We start from the raw sequence: 17,131 nt of genomic DNA, 5'->3' as shown, positions 1-17,131 counted from the left end.
GTAAAGATATATAATAATCACAAGTTTAAAATATTCAAGAACATAAAACTAGAGGGTGCAATCCTTTAGCGTTTTTAAAAATCGCGAACTATCCGCAAAGAAATCCACACAATTGGAGCAAGCATTTGCCTGTCTAGAAACCCTCGAGATGAAAAAATTTGCAGTGAAGTTAGTTCTGCTGATGGGAGTATGAAACGTAGATCTTGAACGTGTGATTCTGGAGGGAATATGTAAACCTACTTCCTCCAGGAGCTCAGGGCAGTCGTGAATTGAATTTATAATATTATACAACATGTACATGTCCTTCTTTTTCCGTCTGCTTGATAAGGTGTCAATGTTAAGTTCTAGTTCAAGATCCATATAATTCCAGTCTCTACGGTTTGTTTTGAATGCGACGAACCTAAGGAATAGGTGCTGGATCCTTTCAATCTTACAGTTGTATGTCTCATAGGCGGGTGACCAGACGCAAGATGCATATTCCACGATTGGCCTCACCATTGCACAGTACAACAGTTTAAACGATCTCAACTGCTTAAAGTCTTGGGAGCATCTTTTAATAAAACCTAACAGTTGAAGCGATTTTGAGATGATATTGCTTATATGAATATTGAAAGATAGTCCAGAGTCAAGTGTAACTCCAAGATCTTTTATGGATGTGACTGGTGTGATATTTATATCACCTATTTTGTATGTGAAAGAGATAGGACTTTTCGAACGCGTGAATGAAATGTGAAAACATTTGCAGGAGTTGAGAACCATGTCATTGTTGCTGCACCATTCATTCAACCGATTCAAATCGGACTGAAGCCTTAAACAGTCGAGTGGATTTCTAATGTGGCAGTAAAACTTAACATCGTCGGCAAATAAAAGAAATTTCGCATATTGGAAACAGTCTTTTATATCGTTAATAAAAACATTAAACAACAAAGGTCCAAGATGAGATCACTGCGGTACGCCCGAAGGGACAACTATTTCGTAGGAAAAATAGCTGTAGAGCTTGACGATTTGTTTTCTGTCCAGAAGATATTCACTAAGCCACAGCAGAAGTGAACCATGTATCCCTAATCGCTGCAATTTTTCTAATAGAATATTGTGATTAACTCTGTCGAAAGCCTTAGAGAAGTCGGTGTACAGGGCGTCCACCTGTAGTCCTTCGTCCAAGGCGTTCAGTAAGAAGTTAGTATATGTCAGCAAATTGAGTTCAGTTGACTTATGGCGCCTGAAACCAAACTGCTGTTCCAATAGAACACCGTTCAAGGAGGGTGTAAGGAAATCGCAGACAAGTGATTCGAATAGTTTAGGAATAAAGTTTAGGATACTAATAGGTCTATAGTTGGACACAAGACTTTTGTCACCTGTTTTGTGTAAGGGCAATAGGAAACTGGTCTTCCAAACATTTGGAAAGCTTCCACTAGCTAAAGACTTGTTAAAGATGAGAAATAATGGCCGAGCTAAATTAAATGCACAGTACTTGAGCAAGCTTGATGGGATGCCATCAGGTCCCGGGCCTTTAGAAGGATTGAGGTTACACAATTTAGAGTAAATGTCAGAGATGGATAGTTTACATGATGATAGGTTTAAGGGTGAATTCGTAAAATAAAAAAATTAAAACCTAATAAAATAGTTATTATAATTGTAATAAAATTATGTTGGTTATCGGTAATTTGAGAAATATTTGGAAAAATTAATTTTTTATTTACAAGGTGTAATTACATATTAAAATTAAAATTGTATATTGTTAAATATAAAAGTATGTACTTTATCCTTGAGTTAAATTCCTATTTTTTGACCTACCTCGTATAAAATTGATAAGCTTTGATATCTGATGGTTTACCTGGCTTATTTTGTATTTCAGATTTAAGACCATTCAGAGCATTTTATGAAGAATAACTTTTTTCGTAAAATTGATAATAAAAATGTTTCTCATATGGTTCGAAGCCACGCAGACATACTGTATAAGTGCTCAAAAAAATTTATTTTGAATTTTCAAATTTTAATGTCTGAGAGGGCCGTAACTACGATTGGGGCAACCGGGGCAATGCCTCGGGGCCCCCGGCGAAGGGGGCCCCTCGATTGTAATCGCCTTATCCTGCCTATAGGCAATATAAAGCGATTAAAAACCTACATTATAGTCGAAGAATGTAAGTAACATTATATGTACTATATTTTTTATGAAAACAGAAAAGTTGTTACTATATTGATTGTAAATATTTGCAAAATATTTAGCTTAAAATAATGTGATTTCAATTTTTTTTTGTGTTGGTCAACTAAAATAGCAATATGTAGGTAGGTACAGGAAACTTCAGTCATGGAGTACATTAAAATGCGTTTTCAAGTGGTTAAATATCAATTTTCCCGGACTCCTTCTGCTGGGTGATTAACCCCAGACCCCCCGGTAGGGGGCTCCCAGATCACGTTTGTCCCGGGGCCCCCAACATCGTACTTATGGCCATGATTTAATGTCATATTCGAATTCAGCATAATCAAAAAGCAAATAGAAACATTTTTGAACAAAGTAAAATGATGAATTCACCGATATCTTTTAAAATTATTTAATATAAAACAGTTTTATTGTTTAAAGAATTAATAAACAATTAGAGGCATATGTGAGTAGAAAGTTTCACTTTAAGATAAGATATATAAACTAACAAAAATGTTTTAGAAAAACATAAGCTTGTTTGATTTTTTTCGAAACCGAAACAATGCAAGTTTTTCTACATTGACTCAAGCATAAATAACATTTAATGCAAACAACCAATATGAAATTACTGGCGATATTATCGCCTCGATAGTATTGTATCAAAATACTAAAAGTAGGTAAAGAACAGAGAGAAAGAAAACCCATTTTTAGATTTACAAATATTGTTCTTAAATTCGGCAAATTGCAATTCTAACATCTTTCAATAGTCACATACAAAGCATTATACAGTGCTAGTCAAAAGTCCGTACCCCCCTCGTATCTTTTGAAAGGTTATACCTATAATAGTGAGATTTGGAGAGAGAAAATAGATGGACGTAAGCTTCTTAACTAGTCATGACAGGTGACGTAATAGTGACAGATGACGTTACAGAGCCACTGTGACCGATAATTTTAAATGGGACCGTATGGCAAGTGAAACTTCGTTTGAAAGGTATTCAAAATACCTATTCAGTCATACTAATTTTTTTGGGTTTCAGTTAATTTTGATTTTGGTAATTAAATTAAATTAATATAATATTGTAGTTTCGCATTTAATTAATAAAAATTCAAATGCCCGCCTATGGTTTTTTTTTGTCAAAAAAGTTGACATTTTTCAATTCTCTAGTAGTTTTTACGTCAACGTCAACCTTTTTGACAAGTAATCATATGCGGAATTTTGAATTTTTATTAAGAATTAAATGCGAAATTACAATTTTAATTTATTTCATTTATTCATCAAAATTAGATTAAACTCAAACAATAATGGTATGACTGAATAGATATTTTCATTACCTTTCAAATGAGGTATCACTTGACATAAGGTCCCATTTAAAATTATCTGTCACAGTGGCGCTGTAAAGTCATCTGTCATAATTCCGTCACCTGTCATGGCTAGTTAAAAAGCATACGTCCGTTTATTTCCTCCCTCCAAATTTCACTATTATAGGTATAACCGTTCAAAAGATACGAGGGGGGGTACGGACTTTTGACTAGCACTGTATAGTTTATTGTCGCTGCCATAAAATTTCGGTAGGCCGGAAGGGATAAGTTTCTAGATATTATGAGATGATTCACTTGGCAAATACGTCTAGTTATTAGAAATTTTTACGTTTTTAAATTTAAACAGACAACGTAAAATAATGTAACAATAACAGATTTTAACGTAATATCAGATGACAAGATGGGGCCCTTAAGCGATTGGGGCCCTTAAGCGATTGGGGCCCTCCCGCAAGGTTCATGCTGCGGGGCCCTTTGTTACGCCCCTGGATAAAGCCACATTTCGAAAACTTCTAATCGGTTTATATCCCTCGTTTTGAGTGTCCAGCCCTCTACGCCCCTACGCCTGCTGCCAGCAGCACCGACCATACGTAGCATATAGTAAACCTTAGTCTCAGTTGAAGATCGAACTCTGAACAGATCAATACCTTCCTGAGCTTTACGAAAGCTTGTCGAGATTGCTTAATGCGACATTTTACTTCCATGTCCGATGCCCAGTCTACAAAAAGCCACGTTCCCAGGTATTTAAATTTGCTCACCCTTTCAACAGACTTGGTATTCAGTGTTATGTTGGAGTTTTCAAGTGCATCCAAGTTTCTGGAGATGATCATGAATTTGTTCTTTTTGGTATTAATCTCTTATACTCTGGGCTAATTAGCAAAATTCATGGAAAAGTTATTTACCAGCAATTTTATTGCTGGAATCGAATTATAAGATCCTATATATTAATAATCTAGGTATGCAAAGTCCGCAGATAGTGTGCTACTTTTTTTATAAACAAAATGGCTTCCCAAATCGTGTTTTTTTCAATTATTGCTCTATAACTCCGAACATTTTAACTTTACATCAAAAACACCCAAATAAAAATTCACCGCAATTAAATTCTGCATAGAGATATGTTTTTCCCGATTTGCTACGACGAAAATTTTCCTCGGAAAATGGGGGTTTTCCCAACAAAATCTCTAATTTTCAAATAAAGTTTTAGGTAAGTAATTATTAATCAATAATTAAATAACTTAGTGACATCAAAGCTTTCTTGGTATAGATTGTAATTCCAGAAGCAGGTGAAAATTAAACGAATATTTTAGCAACAATTCAATTGTTAATTAACAATTTACGATGGCAATAATAACCAAAATAATCATGATACATTGATCAAACTTATAAATATGATATGCTTATTTAATATTTTATCGACAAAATATAAATTTTTCGTTTTTTTGCATAATCTTTAAATTTTGAAAAAAAAATAGTTATAATACGCTGGTCTAATTAGTAAAGTACAAAGAAAGGTTATTTACCAGCAATTTTATTGCTGGAATTGCTATATATATATATATTAATAATATAGGTATGCAAAGTCCGCAGATAGTGTGCTACTTTTTTTATTAACAAAATGGCTTCCCAAATCGTGTTTTTTTCAATTATTGGTCTATAACTCCGAAGATATTAACTTTACGCCAAAAACACTCAAATAAAAATTCACCCAATTTAATTCTACATAGAGGCATGTTTTTCCCGATTTGCTCGACGAAAATTTTCCTCGGAAAATGTGGGATTTCCCAACAAAATCTCGAATTTTCAAATAAATTTTTTGGGCAAGTAATTATTTATCAATAATTAAATAACTTGGTGAAATAAAAGCTTTCTTGGTATAGATTATAACTGCAGAAGCCGGTGAAAATTAAACGAATACTTTAGCAACAATTAAATTGTTAATTAACAATTTACAATCGCAATAACAACCAAAATAATCACGAGACATTGATCAAACTTAGAAAGATTATAAAGATGTGATGCCTATTTAATATTTTAGTCGCTAATTAGCAGCCAAAGCGGACGGTTGTCTAAAAAGCTTTGATAAACAAATCTGGTTTGGTTATCCGAATAACAACTATTTTTATTGTGTTCAAAAGTGATGAGTGTTATTTAAAGTGTTTGGAGAACTTTTCACGCGAATAATAGATGTACTTGAACATGCAAAGTTTCCGTTGTCTCATAAGGAACATTTATGTCATTTCCAAGAGTGTTTTTGTTCCGCGCGAGTGCTAATTAGTGAAAAAAACTCGAACTTTGTGTCAAAACATTCTTCGGTTTGGTGTAAGTGTTGACAACAGTATAAAGGTGGGAATCACCGCTCCAAAGTAACGTATTATTTCATTATTATTATTTAAATAAATATTGCAATTTTATAAATATAGAGATTACAAAAGCATTAAAAAGGCCGACGGGGGTTAATTTTCCGCAGGGTTGAACTGAAATTAACCCCTCTCGCGGTTTTTTTTACATCACATCAAGAAAGATAATAAAAATTAAAAAAATAAGAAAAGTAGAACAATATTTTATTATACCAAAAACTGTTAACTGTAAATAAGAGGTTAGTGTTTAGCTTCAAAATTATTGATAATAAAATATATTATTTAATAACGCATAAGAATATGCTTCAGATCTTAACGACTTTAAACCATGAGTCAAAATTATAATACTCAGTATGTACATTATCCACAACAGGACATTACTATAAATCCATCACTAAATTCACTAAACCAATGTGCAGGACCGTACGCGCAAATTCAATATGTACCAATTCAACAGTCCTTATATAATAACACAGCTCAGAGTATTCAAAACGTGCAACCGCATTTAGTTTCACAACCGATGCAGCCTTCTACTAGTGCAGCACAATATTATCCTGTAGTACCTGTTCAATCGCAATCCCAAGCTGAATCTGCACCAGATGATTGGAAACACGTACATAACAAAAAAAGAAATCGAATTGATAGCCCGGAAAAATATATTAGAGCAACAAAACAATCCAAAATAGATGATTACTGGTTAAACTCACCAATATCGACCTCCAACAAATTCTCTGTATTACAAAAAGAACAAAACGATGCAAATCAGGATACAGCTACAGAAGAACAAAACGATGCAAATCAGGATACAACTACAGAAGAAAACCAGAGCCAAAATACAAATACAACTACTAAAACGCCACCAATATTTGTCTACAGTGTTAAAAATATTACTCCGCTTACCAAACTACTACAAACGATTGCAAAAGATGCTTATGTATTAAAAACTCTCGCCAATGACCAAGTAAAAATAATGCCTCAAAATAATGAAGTCTACTCTGTCATAACATAAGCACTAGAAGACAAAAATACTGAATTTCATACCTACCAACTCAAAGAAGATCGCTCATTCAGAGTTGTACTAAGAAATGTACATCCATCTACATATATCAACGAAATTAAGGCGGAAATCCAAAGCGTAGGGCACGAAGTCATAAATATCAATAACATTCGTCAATCAGGTACTAAAAAGCCATTACCACTGTTCTACGTTGAACTAAAACAAGCCGAGAATAACAAAGATATATATGAGATCGATTCATTGTTGAACTATAAAGTAATTTTTGAACCTCCACATAAAAAGCGTGTAGTACCTCAGTGCATAAAATGCCAACGCTACGGCCACACCAAAAATTTTTGCTACCTTTCTCCAAGATGTGTTAAATGCGCGGGTAACCACAGATCTGATCAGTGCTCTTACAAAGAAAGAAACAACCAGGTGAAATGCGTGCTGTGTGAAGGAAATCACCCAGCAAACTATCGTGGGTGCTTAGTTCACAAAGAGCTGCAAAAAAGAGCATTTCCACAACTGAGAAGCAAACCAACAAGTCAGCCTGTCCAATCAAACCAACACTTAGTAGTCCCGAATGTAACCTATGCTCAGGTAGCAATCGCTGGTAAATAAATACCATCAAATACAGCTCCCAGTCTTCAACAATCCACTGAAATGCTCGAACTTAAAAATATGATCAAACAATTGGTAGAACAAATGAGCACAATGTTAAACCTCTTAACCGCTCTCATTGCTAAAAAACCCTAAGATGGAGGCGTTTCTAAAACTAGCTTCATGGAACGCCAATGGCTTATCACAACATACACAGGAAATCAAATACTTTCTACACCTTCATAAAATAGATATACTGCTAGTATCCGAAACTCACTTTACACAAAAAAGTTACCTTAAAATTCCAAACTATACTATATATACTACTAATTATCCAGATGGATCAGCACATGGAGGCTCTGCTATTATAGTTAGAAATACAATAAAACATCATAATGCTGGCGAGTACCAAACAAATCATATTCAAGCGACCAATATTGTGGTTGAAGACTGGGATGGACCACTTACAGTATCTGCGCTGTATTGCCCCCCACGACACTCTATCACAAACGAACAATTTAAAGATTATTACAATTCACTTGGGAGCCGCTTCATAGCAGCAGGGGACTATAATGCCAAACATACCAGGTGGGGATCAAGACTAATCACTCCGAGAGGTAGAGTTCTCTTAAATATCATAGAGTCAAATAATATGGATTATTCATCAACCGGCGAACCAACATACTGGCCCTCGGACAGAAATAAAATCCCCGATTTGGTCGATTTTGCTGTAGTTAAGAACATCCCTAGGTCTAATATAAAAGCTACATCATGCTACGAATTATCTTCTGATCACTCGCCTATACTATTCACAGTTGGAACCCAGGTACTTATTAAAGAAATATCCCCCTCACTTTATAACAGACGCACACACTGGCCAAAATTCAGATCTATCCTGGAGAACAAGGTGTCTCTAGACATTCCACTAAAAACCAAAGAGGACATTTTTCTTGCTGTGGAACAACTAACTACAAATATCCAATCAGCTGCCTGGCAAGCAACACCAACAATACAAAATAAATGCATAATAAATGACTGCCCACAAGTTGTCAAAGAAAAAATTTTGCTAAAGAGAAGACTGAGGAAAAGATGGCAACAGACCAGAGATCCTGCTGATAAGCGTAGATTCAATAGTGCATCAAGGGAATTAAAAAAGCTCTTCGAAGATCTCAAAAACCAATCACTTCAGTACTACTTGGAAAATTTAGATTCCACTAAAGATACCGATTATTCGCTATGGAAAGCCACGAGAAAACTGAAACAACCCCAGAAACCGTCACCTCCAATTAGAAAATCGGACAGAGAATGGGCTCGTAGTGCACAAGAGAAAGCAAGTTGTTTTGCAGAGCATTTTTCCGAAGTATTTACTCCCAATCAAGTGAATTCACCTGTGGAAGTAGACGTATTCTCATTTCTTCAAAGTCCATATCAAATGAGTTTGCCTATTCCGAAATTTAAGTCGTCCGAAGTCATCTTGGCTATTAATAATTTAAACGATAAAAAATCTCCAGGGTACGATTTGATCAGTGGAAAAGTATTGAAAGAATTACCTATCAAATGCATAAAACTTATAACGTTTATATTCAATGCCATATTAAACTTAGGTTACTTTCCTGATCAATGGAAAGTGTCTCAGATAATAACCATTCTAAAACCGGGGAAACCTCAAGAAGAAACTACATCGTACAGGCCAATCAGCCTCTTGCCAATCACGTCTAAAGTTTTCGAAAAACTATTAGTAAAAAAACTCGAACCCTGGATCAAAAATCTAATTCCAGACCACCAGTTTGGATTTCGATCCCATCACTCAACAATCCAACAAGTTCACAGAGTGGTAAAATATATAAATGCTGATTTTGAGGCCAAAAGGTACTGTTCAGCGGCATTTCTTGACGTTAGGCAGGCATTTGACAAGGTATGGCATGAAGGCCTCCTATACGAGCTAAAAAAGACATTACCGCACAGCTTTTACATTCTTCTTGAGTCATATTTGTCAGGTAGGTGTTACTTTATTAAATACCAAGATGCAATTTTCAAACTCTATTCTATCAAAGCTGGCGTACCACAGGGTAGCGTGCTGGGACCTACCTTGTATCTCTTGTTTACCGCAGATATACCTCCACCTCTTCAGGAACCACTAGAGGAGAGACCACTTACAGAAGAAATGATGCTAGGAACATTTGCCGACGATACTGCAATCCTAGCCTCACACACAGACCCTATTTATGCCTCGCATATCCTTCAAGCGTATCTAGACAGAGTACAAATTTGGTTTTTGGAATGGAAAATTAAAGTGAATGAAGGAAAATCTATTCAAGTTACATTTACAACACGAAGAGGAACTTGTCCTCCTGTAACTTTAAACAATCACCAATTACCATCAGCCAACGAGGTAAAATATCTTGGTATTCATTTGGACAGAAGTCTCACATGGAGGAAACATATCTGGATCAAGAGAAAGCAACTAGGTCTCCAATTCAGAAATATGTATTGGTTAATGGGCCGTTCATCAAGACTATCTCTGGATAATAAATTGCTGCTCTATAAGGCAATACTTATGCCAATCTGGACATATGGGTTGGAACTATGGGGAACAGCCAGTCACTCCAACATCGAAATCATCCAACGCTTCCAATCAAAAACCCTCAGGACCATCACTAATGCACCTTGGTACATCAACAATAGAATTATTCATCAAGACCTTAAAACTGATACGGTACAAGAAGTCATCACAAAACGTAGCGCTGCTTACATTGCCAAGTTGGAGGATCATGAAAACCAGTTTGCACTTAACCTCCTAGACAATTCCCAAGAACAGCGTAGGTTAAAGAGGTTCAAACCATTGGACTTACCATTTAGAGTAAACTTTTAAACTAATGAGTTAGTAGTTATGAAATGTAATTATTTTGTACAGAACTTTATAAAAATTGTACTTTGATTTTGCCAGTGGGTAAAATCTTTCTTGTCCTTAGTCAATGTAATTACTTTTGTTTATTGTTGACACTCAACAGATTGCAAAATAAATTTAAATAAAAAAAAAAAAATTTAATATTTTGTCGACAAAATATAAATTTTTCATATTTTTGCATAATCTTTAAATGTTAAAAAAAATAGTTATAAACAAATTAACATTTCTCAGAAATTGTTTATTATATTATAATTTTAAAAAATACTTAAAATGCGTATTTCAAAGGTCTTGAAAATGAATGCTTTAAAATTTTTTTCCAACCATTTGCAAAAAAGTTATGAGACAGCAAAGTAAACATACGATTACTCCGTTGTTTATAATTTGTTTTAATTGTTTCAAAGCTTAAAAGTGAGTTTATGGTACAAACTAATTACTCTCAAAAAATATCAAACATTAGTTCAATGGTTATATTTTAATCAAAGATTAAAAATGTTTTTTTTTTTGTAATTTTTAGCGCGAAAGTAGGCTTGATACAGAGCCGGAGTTAAAATGTTCACTCGAAGCGATTGACACGCAGCATACAAATACTACTGTACGTCGTGCGGCAGTCGTCGCTTCGAGTGAAAATTTAGCTACGGTACTGTATTAGTCTACTTTCGCGCGTGTAAATTACAAAAAAAATATTTATAATCTTTAATTAAAATATAACCAGTAAACTAATAATTGATATTTTTTGTAAGTAATTAGCTTGTACTTTAAACTCACTTTTACGCTTTAAAAGAATTAAAAAATATAAACAACGTAGTATCGTATGTTTACTTTGCTGTTTCATAACTTTTTTGCAAATGGTTGCAAAAAAGTTTTAAAGCATTCATTTTCAAGATCTTTGAAATACGCATTTTACCTATTTTTAAAATTAGAATATAATAAAAACTTTCTGAGAAACGTTAATTTGTTTATAACTAATTTTTTAACATTTAAATATTATTCAAAAAAATTAAAAATTTATATTTTATCGACAAAATATTAAATAGACATCTCAGCTTTATAAGATTTCAAAGTTTGATCAGTGTATCATAATTATTTTGGTTATTATTGCGACTGTAAATTATTAATTAACAATTGAATTGTTGCTAAAATACTCGTTTAATTTTCACCGGCTTCTGGAACTATAATCTAAACCAAGAAAGCTTTTATGTCACCGAGTTATTTAATTATTGGTAGATAATTACTTATCAAAAACTTTATTTGAAATTTAAAGATTTTGTTGGGAAAACCCGCATTTTCCGGGGAAAATTTTCGTCGGAGCAGATCGGGAAAAACATTTCTTTATGCAGAATTTAATTTCGGTGAATTTTTATTAGGATGTTTTTGGTGTAAAGTTAAAATGTTCCGAGTTATGGAGCAAAAATTGAAAAAAAAACACGTTTTGTAGGCGCCATTTTGTTAATAAAAAAAGTAGCACACTATCTGCGGACTTTGCATAGCTATATTATTATTATATATAATCATAAGCTTCGATTCCAGCAATAAAATTGCTGGTAAATAACTTTTCCCAAAAATGGCCTATTCTCCGATAATCAGCCCAGACTATTATCCCATTCGCTTACTGCATTCTCCCATTATAGTGAAAAGTTGTTGAAGATCAACTATGTTTTCACAAATTAAGACACCATCATCAGCATATCGTATGTTGTTAATCAATACTACATACATTCACTTTGATTCCCATCTCTGCATCGCCCAAGACTTTTGAAATATGGCTTCCGAATAAATGTTAAATAAAAGAGAGGAAAGCACACATCCCTGCCGAACACCCCTTCTTATAAGTATGGGTTTCCCATTGTCCGGAAGCAAATAATCAAATAATATTATTAAAACAAAAATCTACCTTTTAACTGATTCATTTTAATACCATTCAGTCCGTTTCTTGGATAATGAGGAACCCTCTCTTCCAGTAACTGGGCTAATAGTTTTTGCGTTGGAGATATAGAGAATGATTCAACCAGCCTAAAAAAATAGGTTATTATAATCAGATACAGGGTAGCAATAAAGTATGGAAACACAGTAATTTCTCGGAAACCGCTAGAACGATTTTTATAGATTTTGGTGGGTAAAGGTCTTCTAATGCGGTCGATATTATAGTGGTAATTACATTGTTGCCAGATCTTCCATTTTTCTGGAAATCTAATGAACTTTCTTATTTCAAATAGAACACCCTGTATATTTTTTGTGTCCTTAAAACTGATCTTCTGTAATTTTTCTCTAAAGTTGGTGGTTTCTGAGTTATAAACAATATTTAAAACGAGAAAAAAATTGAAAAATGACGATTTTCATGGTTCAAAAACACAGGTAAAAAATTTTACTTTTGAAACTACGAAGTACCTAAATTGTACCAAGTGTAAAACTTATTTTATCAGCTACCGATAACTAATTTGGTCTTGTTTCATTCTAAAACATTGTTTTTTAGTTGATAATGTAGCCCAATAAAACGTTCCAAAGACTCTCGTAGGGAACTGATAGAAGAAGGTCTGAGCTTGCATTCAGGTACTTTTTTTTTTCTCTGATTCTGGCTTTGGTTTAGAACTAGAACCTTTAGCCACGTAATTGTATAACTTATCACTAAGTCAGAGGAGTAATGTGTAGTGTGTGTGTTGAGTAAGTGTCTTGTTACTTTGCAAAGTCGACGTCATTGTTTTTGCAAAGAGACGCTAATTGTTTCCGAACGTCTGCGGTCCCTCCGGTGAGTACCGATCCCACAAGGACAGAAACTATTTTTCATTTATTAGTTTATAATAAATTGGTACTTCATAATTAAAAAAGATTTACTTGTGTTTTTGAACCATGAAAATCGTCATTTTTCGGTTTTGCAATTTTTCTCTAACTTTAGAGGAAAATTTGCAGAATATCTTTTTTGTTCTTAATTATCCAAAGAACCTAAAATAATGTCTACCGGGCCTAAAAAATTAATTTTTATAATTTGTTTAAATTTTTTTTTAATAAATGTAGCAATAACTCATGGCATTTAGGTATAGGGAATATAACATGAAAAATAATCACTATTTCTTAAGGACTTCAAAACACAAAAAATATACAGGGTATTCTATTTAAAATAAGAAAGTTCATTAGATTTCCAGAAAATCGGAAGATTTTACAACAATGTAATCACCACTCACCACTATAATATCGGCGGCATTAGAAGACCCTTACCCACCAAAATCTATAAAATTCGTTCTAGCTGTTTTCGAGAAATTACCGTGTTTCCATACTTTATCGCTACCCTGTATAATATTTAAATACATAAAATATACTGTATATTAACCATTCTAAATGGGAAATCAGCCACAATTTAACTAAAAAAAAAAAAACAAATTAAAGGCACTCGTGGGAGTGCCGACAAAAGTGAAAACTTCTTATAGTATATAAATTACGAGCTCAATGCTTTTACCCCATCCTAAAAGAAGTGCTATACCTATATCATATACGATATACGCGATGCGTATGCCCTATGCTATTTATGTATACATACACATAATTTATATATGTACAAAATTTATTTCAACGAAGTGATGCCGGTCGCAAATTCAATACTTTTTTCCCAACCAAGTAGTGCACAACGTGCCTAAAGAAATTTTCAATTCAAAAATTTATTTCGTCGAAGCGATAACGGTCGCTAATTTACTACTTTTTCTCATCCAAAAAGTGCACAACATCCCTCAAGAAGTTTTCACTTCAAATATTTATTTCGTCGAAGCGATTTCGTCGCTTATTTATTACTTTCTCCCCATCCAAATTTAATAATTTTTCCCCATCCAAAAAGTGCACAACGTCCCTAAAGAAGTTTTCACTTCAAAAATTTATTTCGTCGAAGCGATGAAGGTTCGCTAATATAATATTTTCTCCATCCAAAAAGTGCACAACGTCCCTCAAGAAGTTTCCACTTCAAAAATTGATTTCATCGAAGCGATGACGGTCGCTAATTTAATACTTTTTTACATAAAAAAGTGCACAACGTCCCTAAATAAGTTTCACTTCAAATATTTATTTCGTCGAAGCGATGACGGTCAATAATTCAATACTTTTCCCCCATCCAAAAAGTGCACAACGTCCCTAAAGAAGTTTTCACTTTAAAAATTTATTTCGTCGAAGCGATAAAGGTCGCTAATTTATATTTATCCCCATCCAAAAAGTGCACAACGTCCCTCAAGAAGTTTCCACTTCAAAAATTGATTTCATCGAAGCCATGACGGTCGCTAATTTAACGCTTTTTTCCAACGAAAAAGTGCACAACGTCCCTAAAGAAGTTTCACTTCACATATTTATTTCGTCGAAGCGATGACGGTCCATAATTCAATACTTTTCCCCCATCCAAAAAGTGCACAACGTTCCTAAAGAAGTTTTCACTTCAAAAATGTATTTCGTCGAAGCGATGACGGTCGCTAATTTAATAATTTTTCCCCATCTAAAAAGTGCACAACGTCCCTAAAGAAGTTTTCACTTCAAAAATTTATTTCGTCGAAGCGATAAAGGTCGCTAATTTATATTTTTCCCCATCCAAAAAGTGCACAACGTCCCCCAAGAAGTTTCCACTTCAAAAATTGATTTCATCGAAGCCATGACGGTCGCTAATTTAATGCTTTTTTCCAACGAAAAAGTACACAACGTCCCTAAAGAAGTTTCACTTCACATATTTATTTCGTCGAAGCGATGACGGTCCATAATTCAATACTTTTCCCCCATCCAAAAAGTGCACAACGTCCCTCAAGAAGTTTTCACTTCACGAATTTATTTCATCGAAGCGATGACGGTCGATAATTTAATACTTTTTTCCATCCAAAAAGAGCACAACGTCATTAAAGAAGTTTTTACTACAAATGTTTATTTCGTCGAAGCGATGATGGTCGCTTATTTATTACTTTCTCCCTATCCAAATTTAATAATTTTTCCCCATCCAAAAAGTGCACAACGTCCCTAAAGAAGTTTTCACTTCAAAAATTTATTTCGCCGAAGCGATGACGGTCGCTAATTCAATACTTCTTCCCCATCTAAAAAGTGCACAACGTCCCCAAAAAAAGTTTTCACTTTAAAAATTTATTTTGCCGAAGCGATGACGTTCGCTAATTCAATACTTCTTCCCCATCTAAAAAGTGCACAACGTCCCCAAAAAAAGTTTTCACTTTAAAAATTTATTTCGCCGAAGCGATGACGGTCGCTAATTCAATACTTCTTTCCCATCTAAAAAGTGCACAACGTCCCCAAAAAAAGTTTTCACTTTAAAAATTTATTTTGCCGAAGCGATGACGTTCGCTAATTCAATATTTTTCCCTATCTAAAAAGTGCACAACGTCCCTAAAGAAATGTTCACTTCAAAAATTTAGTTCGTCGAAACGATGACGGTCGCTAATTTAATAATGTTTCCCATCCAAAAAGTGCACAACGACCCTCAAGAAGTTTCCATTTCAAAAATTTATTTCTTCGAAGCGATGACGGTCGCCAATTTAATACTTTTTCCCATCCAAAATGTGCACAACATCCCTCAAGAAGTTTTCACTTCAAATATTTATTTCGTCGAAGCGATGATGGTCGCTAATTTAACACTTTTTTACATCAAAAAAGTGCACAACGTCCCTAAATAAGTTTCACTTCAAATATTTATTTCGTCGAAGCGATTACGGCCCTAATTCAATATTTTTTCTTCCATACAAAAAGTGCACAACGTCCCTATAAAAGTTTTCACTTAAAAAATTTATTTCGTCGAAGCGATTCTCTTCTTCTTCTTTACGTGCCATCTCCGCGACGAAGGTTGGCAATCATCATTGCTATTCTCACTTTCGACACTACAGCCCGAAGGAGTTCAGTTGAGCTGCATCCAAACCATTCTCTGAGATTTCTCAGCCAGGACATTTTTCTCCTACCTATGCTGCGCCTTCCTTGAATCTTTCCCTGCATAATTAATTTTAGGAGTTCATATCTGTCACCACGTGTTATATGACCCAAGTATTGAAGTTTTCTTATTTTGATGGAATCCAGTATCTCCCTGCTGTTCTGTATTCTCCTTAGTACTTCCTCATTGGTTATTCTGTCTGTCCAGGAGATTCTCAGCATTCTTCGATACGTCCACATCTCAAATGCTTCCAATCTATTGAGGAATTATTTATTTGAGAGTCCATCTCTCCACACCATACAAAAGAACAGAAAATACATAACATTTTAGTACTCGCTTTTTAAGATTTAGGCTGAGGTCTCTACTACACAATATTTACCTAAAAATGATTTTATTAACGTTTCGACGCCCAAGTCGGGTGTCGTTGTCAAAATACAAAATAATACTAAATAAATAAAAATGTTGTTGCTTAGTAAAAAATTCTTCTAATAATTTATTTAATCTGACTCATTTATATCGGCAATTCAGACACGTATTATACATTTTAAAGTAGACGACTTTAAAATGATATTGCCAATATTGATGAGTTGCGTTCCTGGAACGACTTTACTAAAAGATAGTTCATTCGATTACATGAAATCAATCCCAACTCAAGAATATCCGCCACAAAAAATCATAGCATGTGATCTGTCTTTAAAAAGACAACCAAAAGAGAATTTCAGTGCCACCGTTGCATTTGGTTGTCTTTTTAAAGACAGATCACATGCTATGATTTTTTGTGTCGGATATTCTTGAGTTGGGATTGATTTCATGTAATCGAATGAACTATCTTTTAGTAAAGTCGTTCCAGGAACGCAACTCATCAATATTGGCAATATCATTTTAAAGTCGTCTACTTTAAAATGTATAATACGTGTCTGAATTG

General features: G+C 34.1%; 1 protein-coding gene across 1 annotated transcript in view; it reads right to left on the bottom strand.

Annotated features, from left to right (window-relative positions):
* The window catches only part of LOC126892318 (transcriptional adapter 3-B), a 123,809-nt gene that overhangs the window by 40,695 nt on the left and 65,983 nt on the right, over nucleotides 1–17,131 (bottom strand). Inside the window, exon 5 of the mRNA XM_050661816.1 lies at nucleotides 12,214–12,332. Within this exon, the coding sequence (XP_050517773.1) occupies nucleotides 12,214–12,332 (119 nt within the window). The remainder of the gene's footprint in view (nucleotides 1–12,213; nucleotides 12,333–17,131) is intronic.

Source organism: Diabrotica virgifera, chromosome 9 (genome assembly GCF_917563875.1).
Source record: "Diabrotica virgifera virgifera chromosome 9, PGI_DIABVI_V3a".
In the NCBI taxonomy this organism is placed as follows: Eukaryota; Metazoa; Arthropoda; class Insecta; order Coleoptera; family Chrysomelidae; genus Diabrotica; species Diabrotica virgifera.
This window is presented reverse-complemented; position numbering and strand designations above follow the sequence as displayed.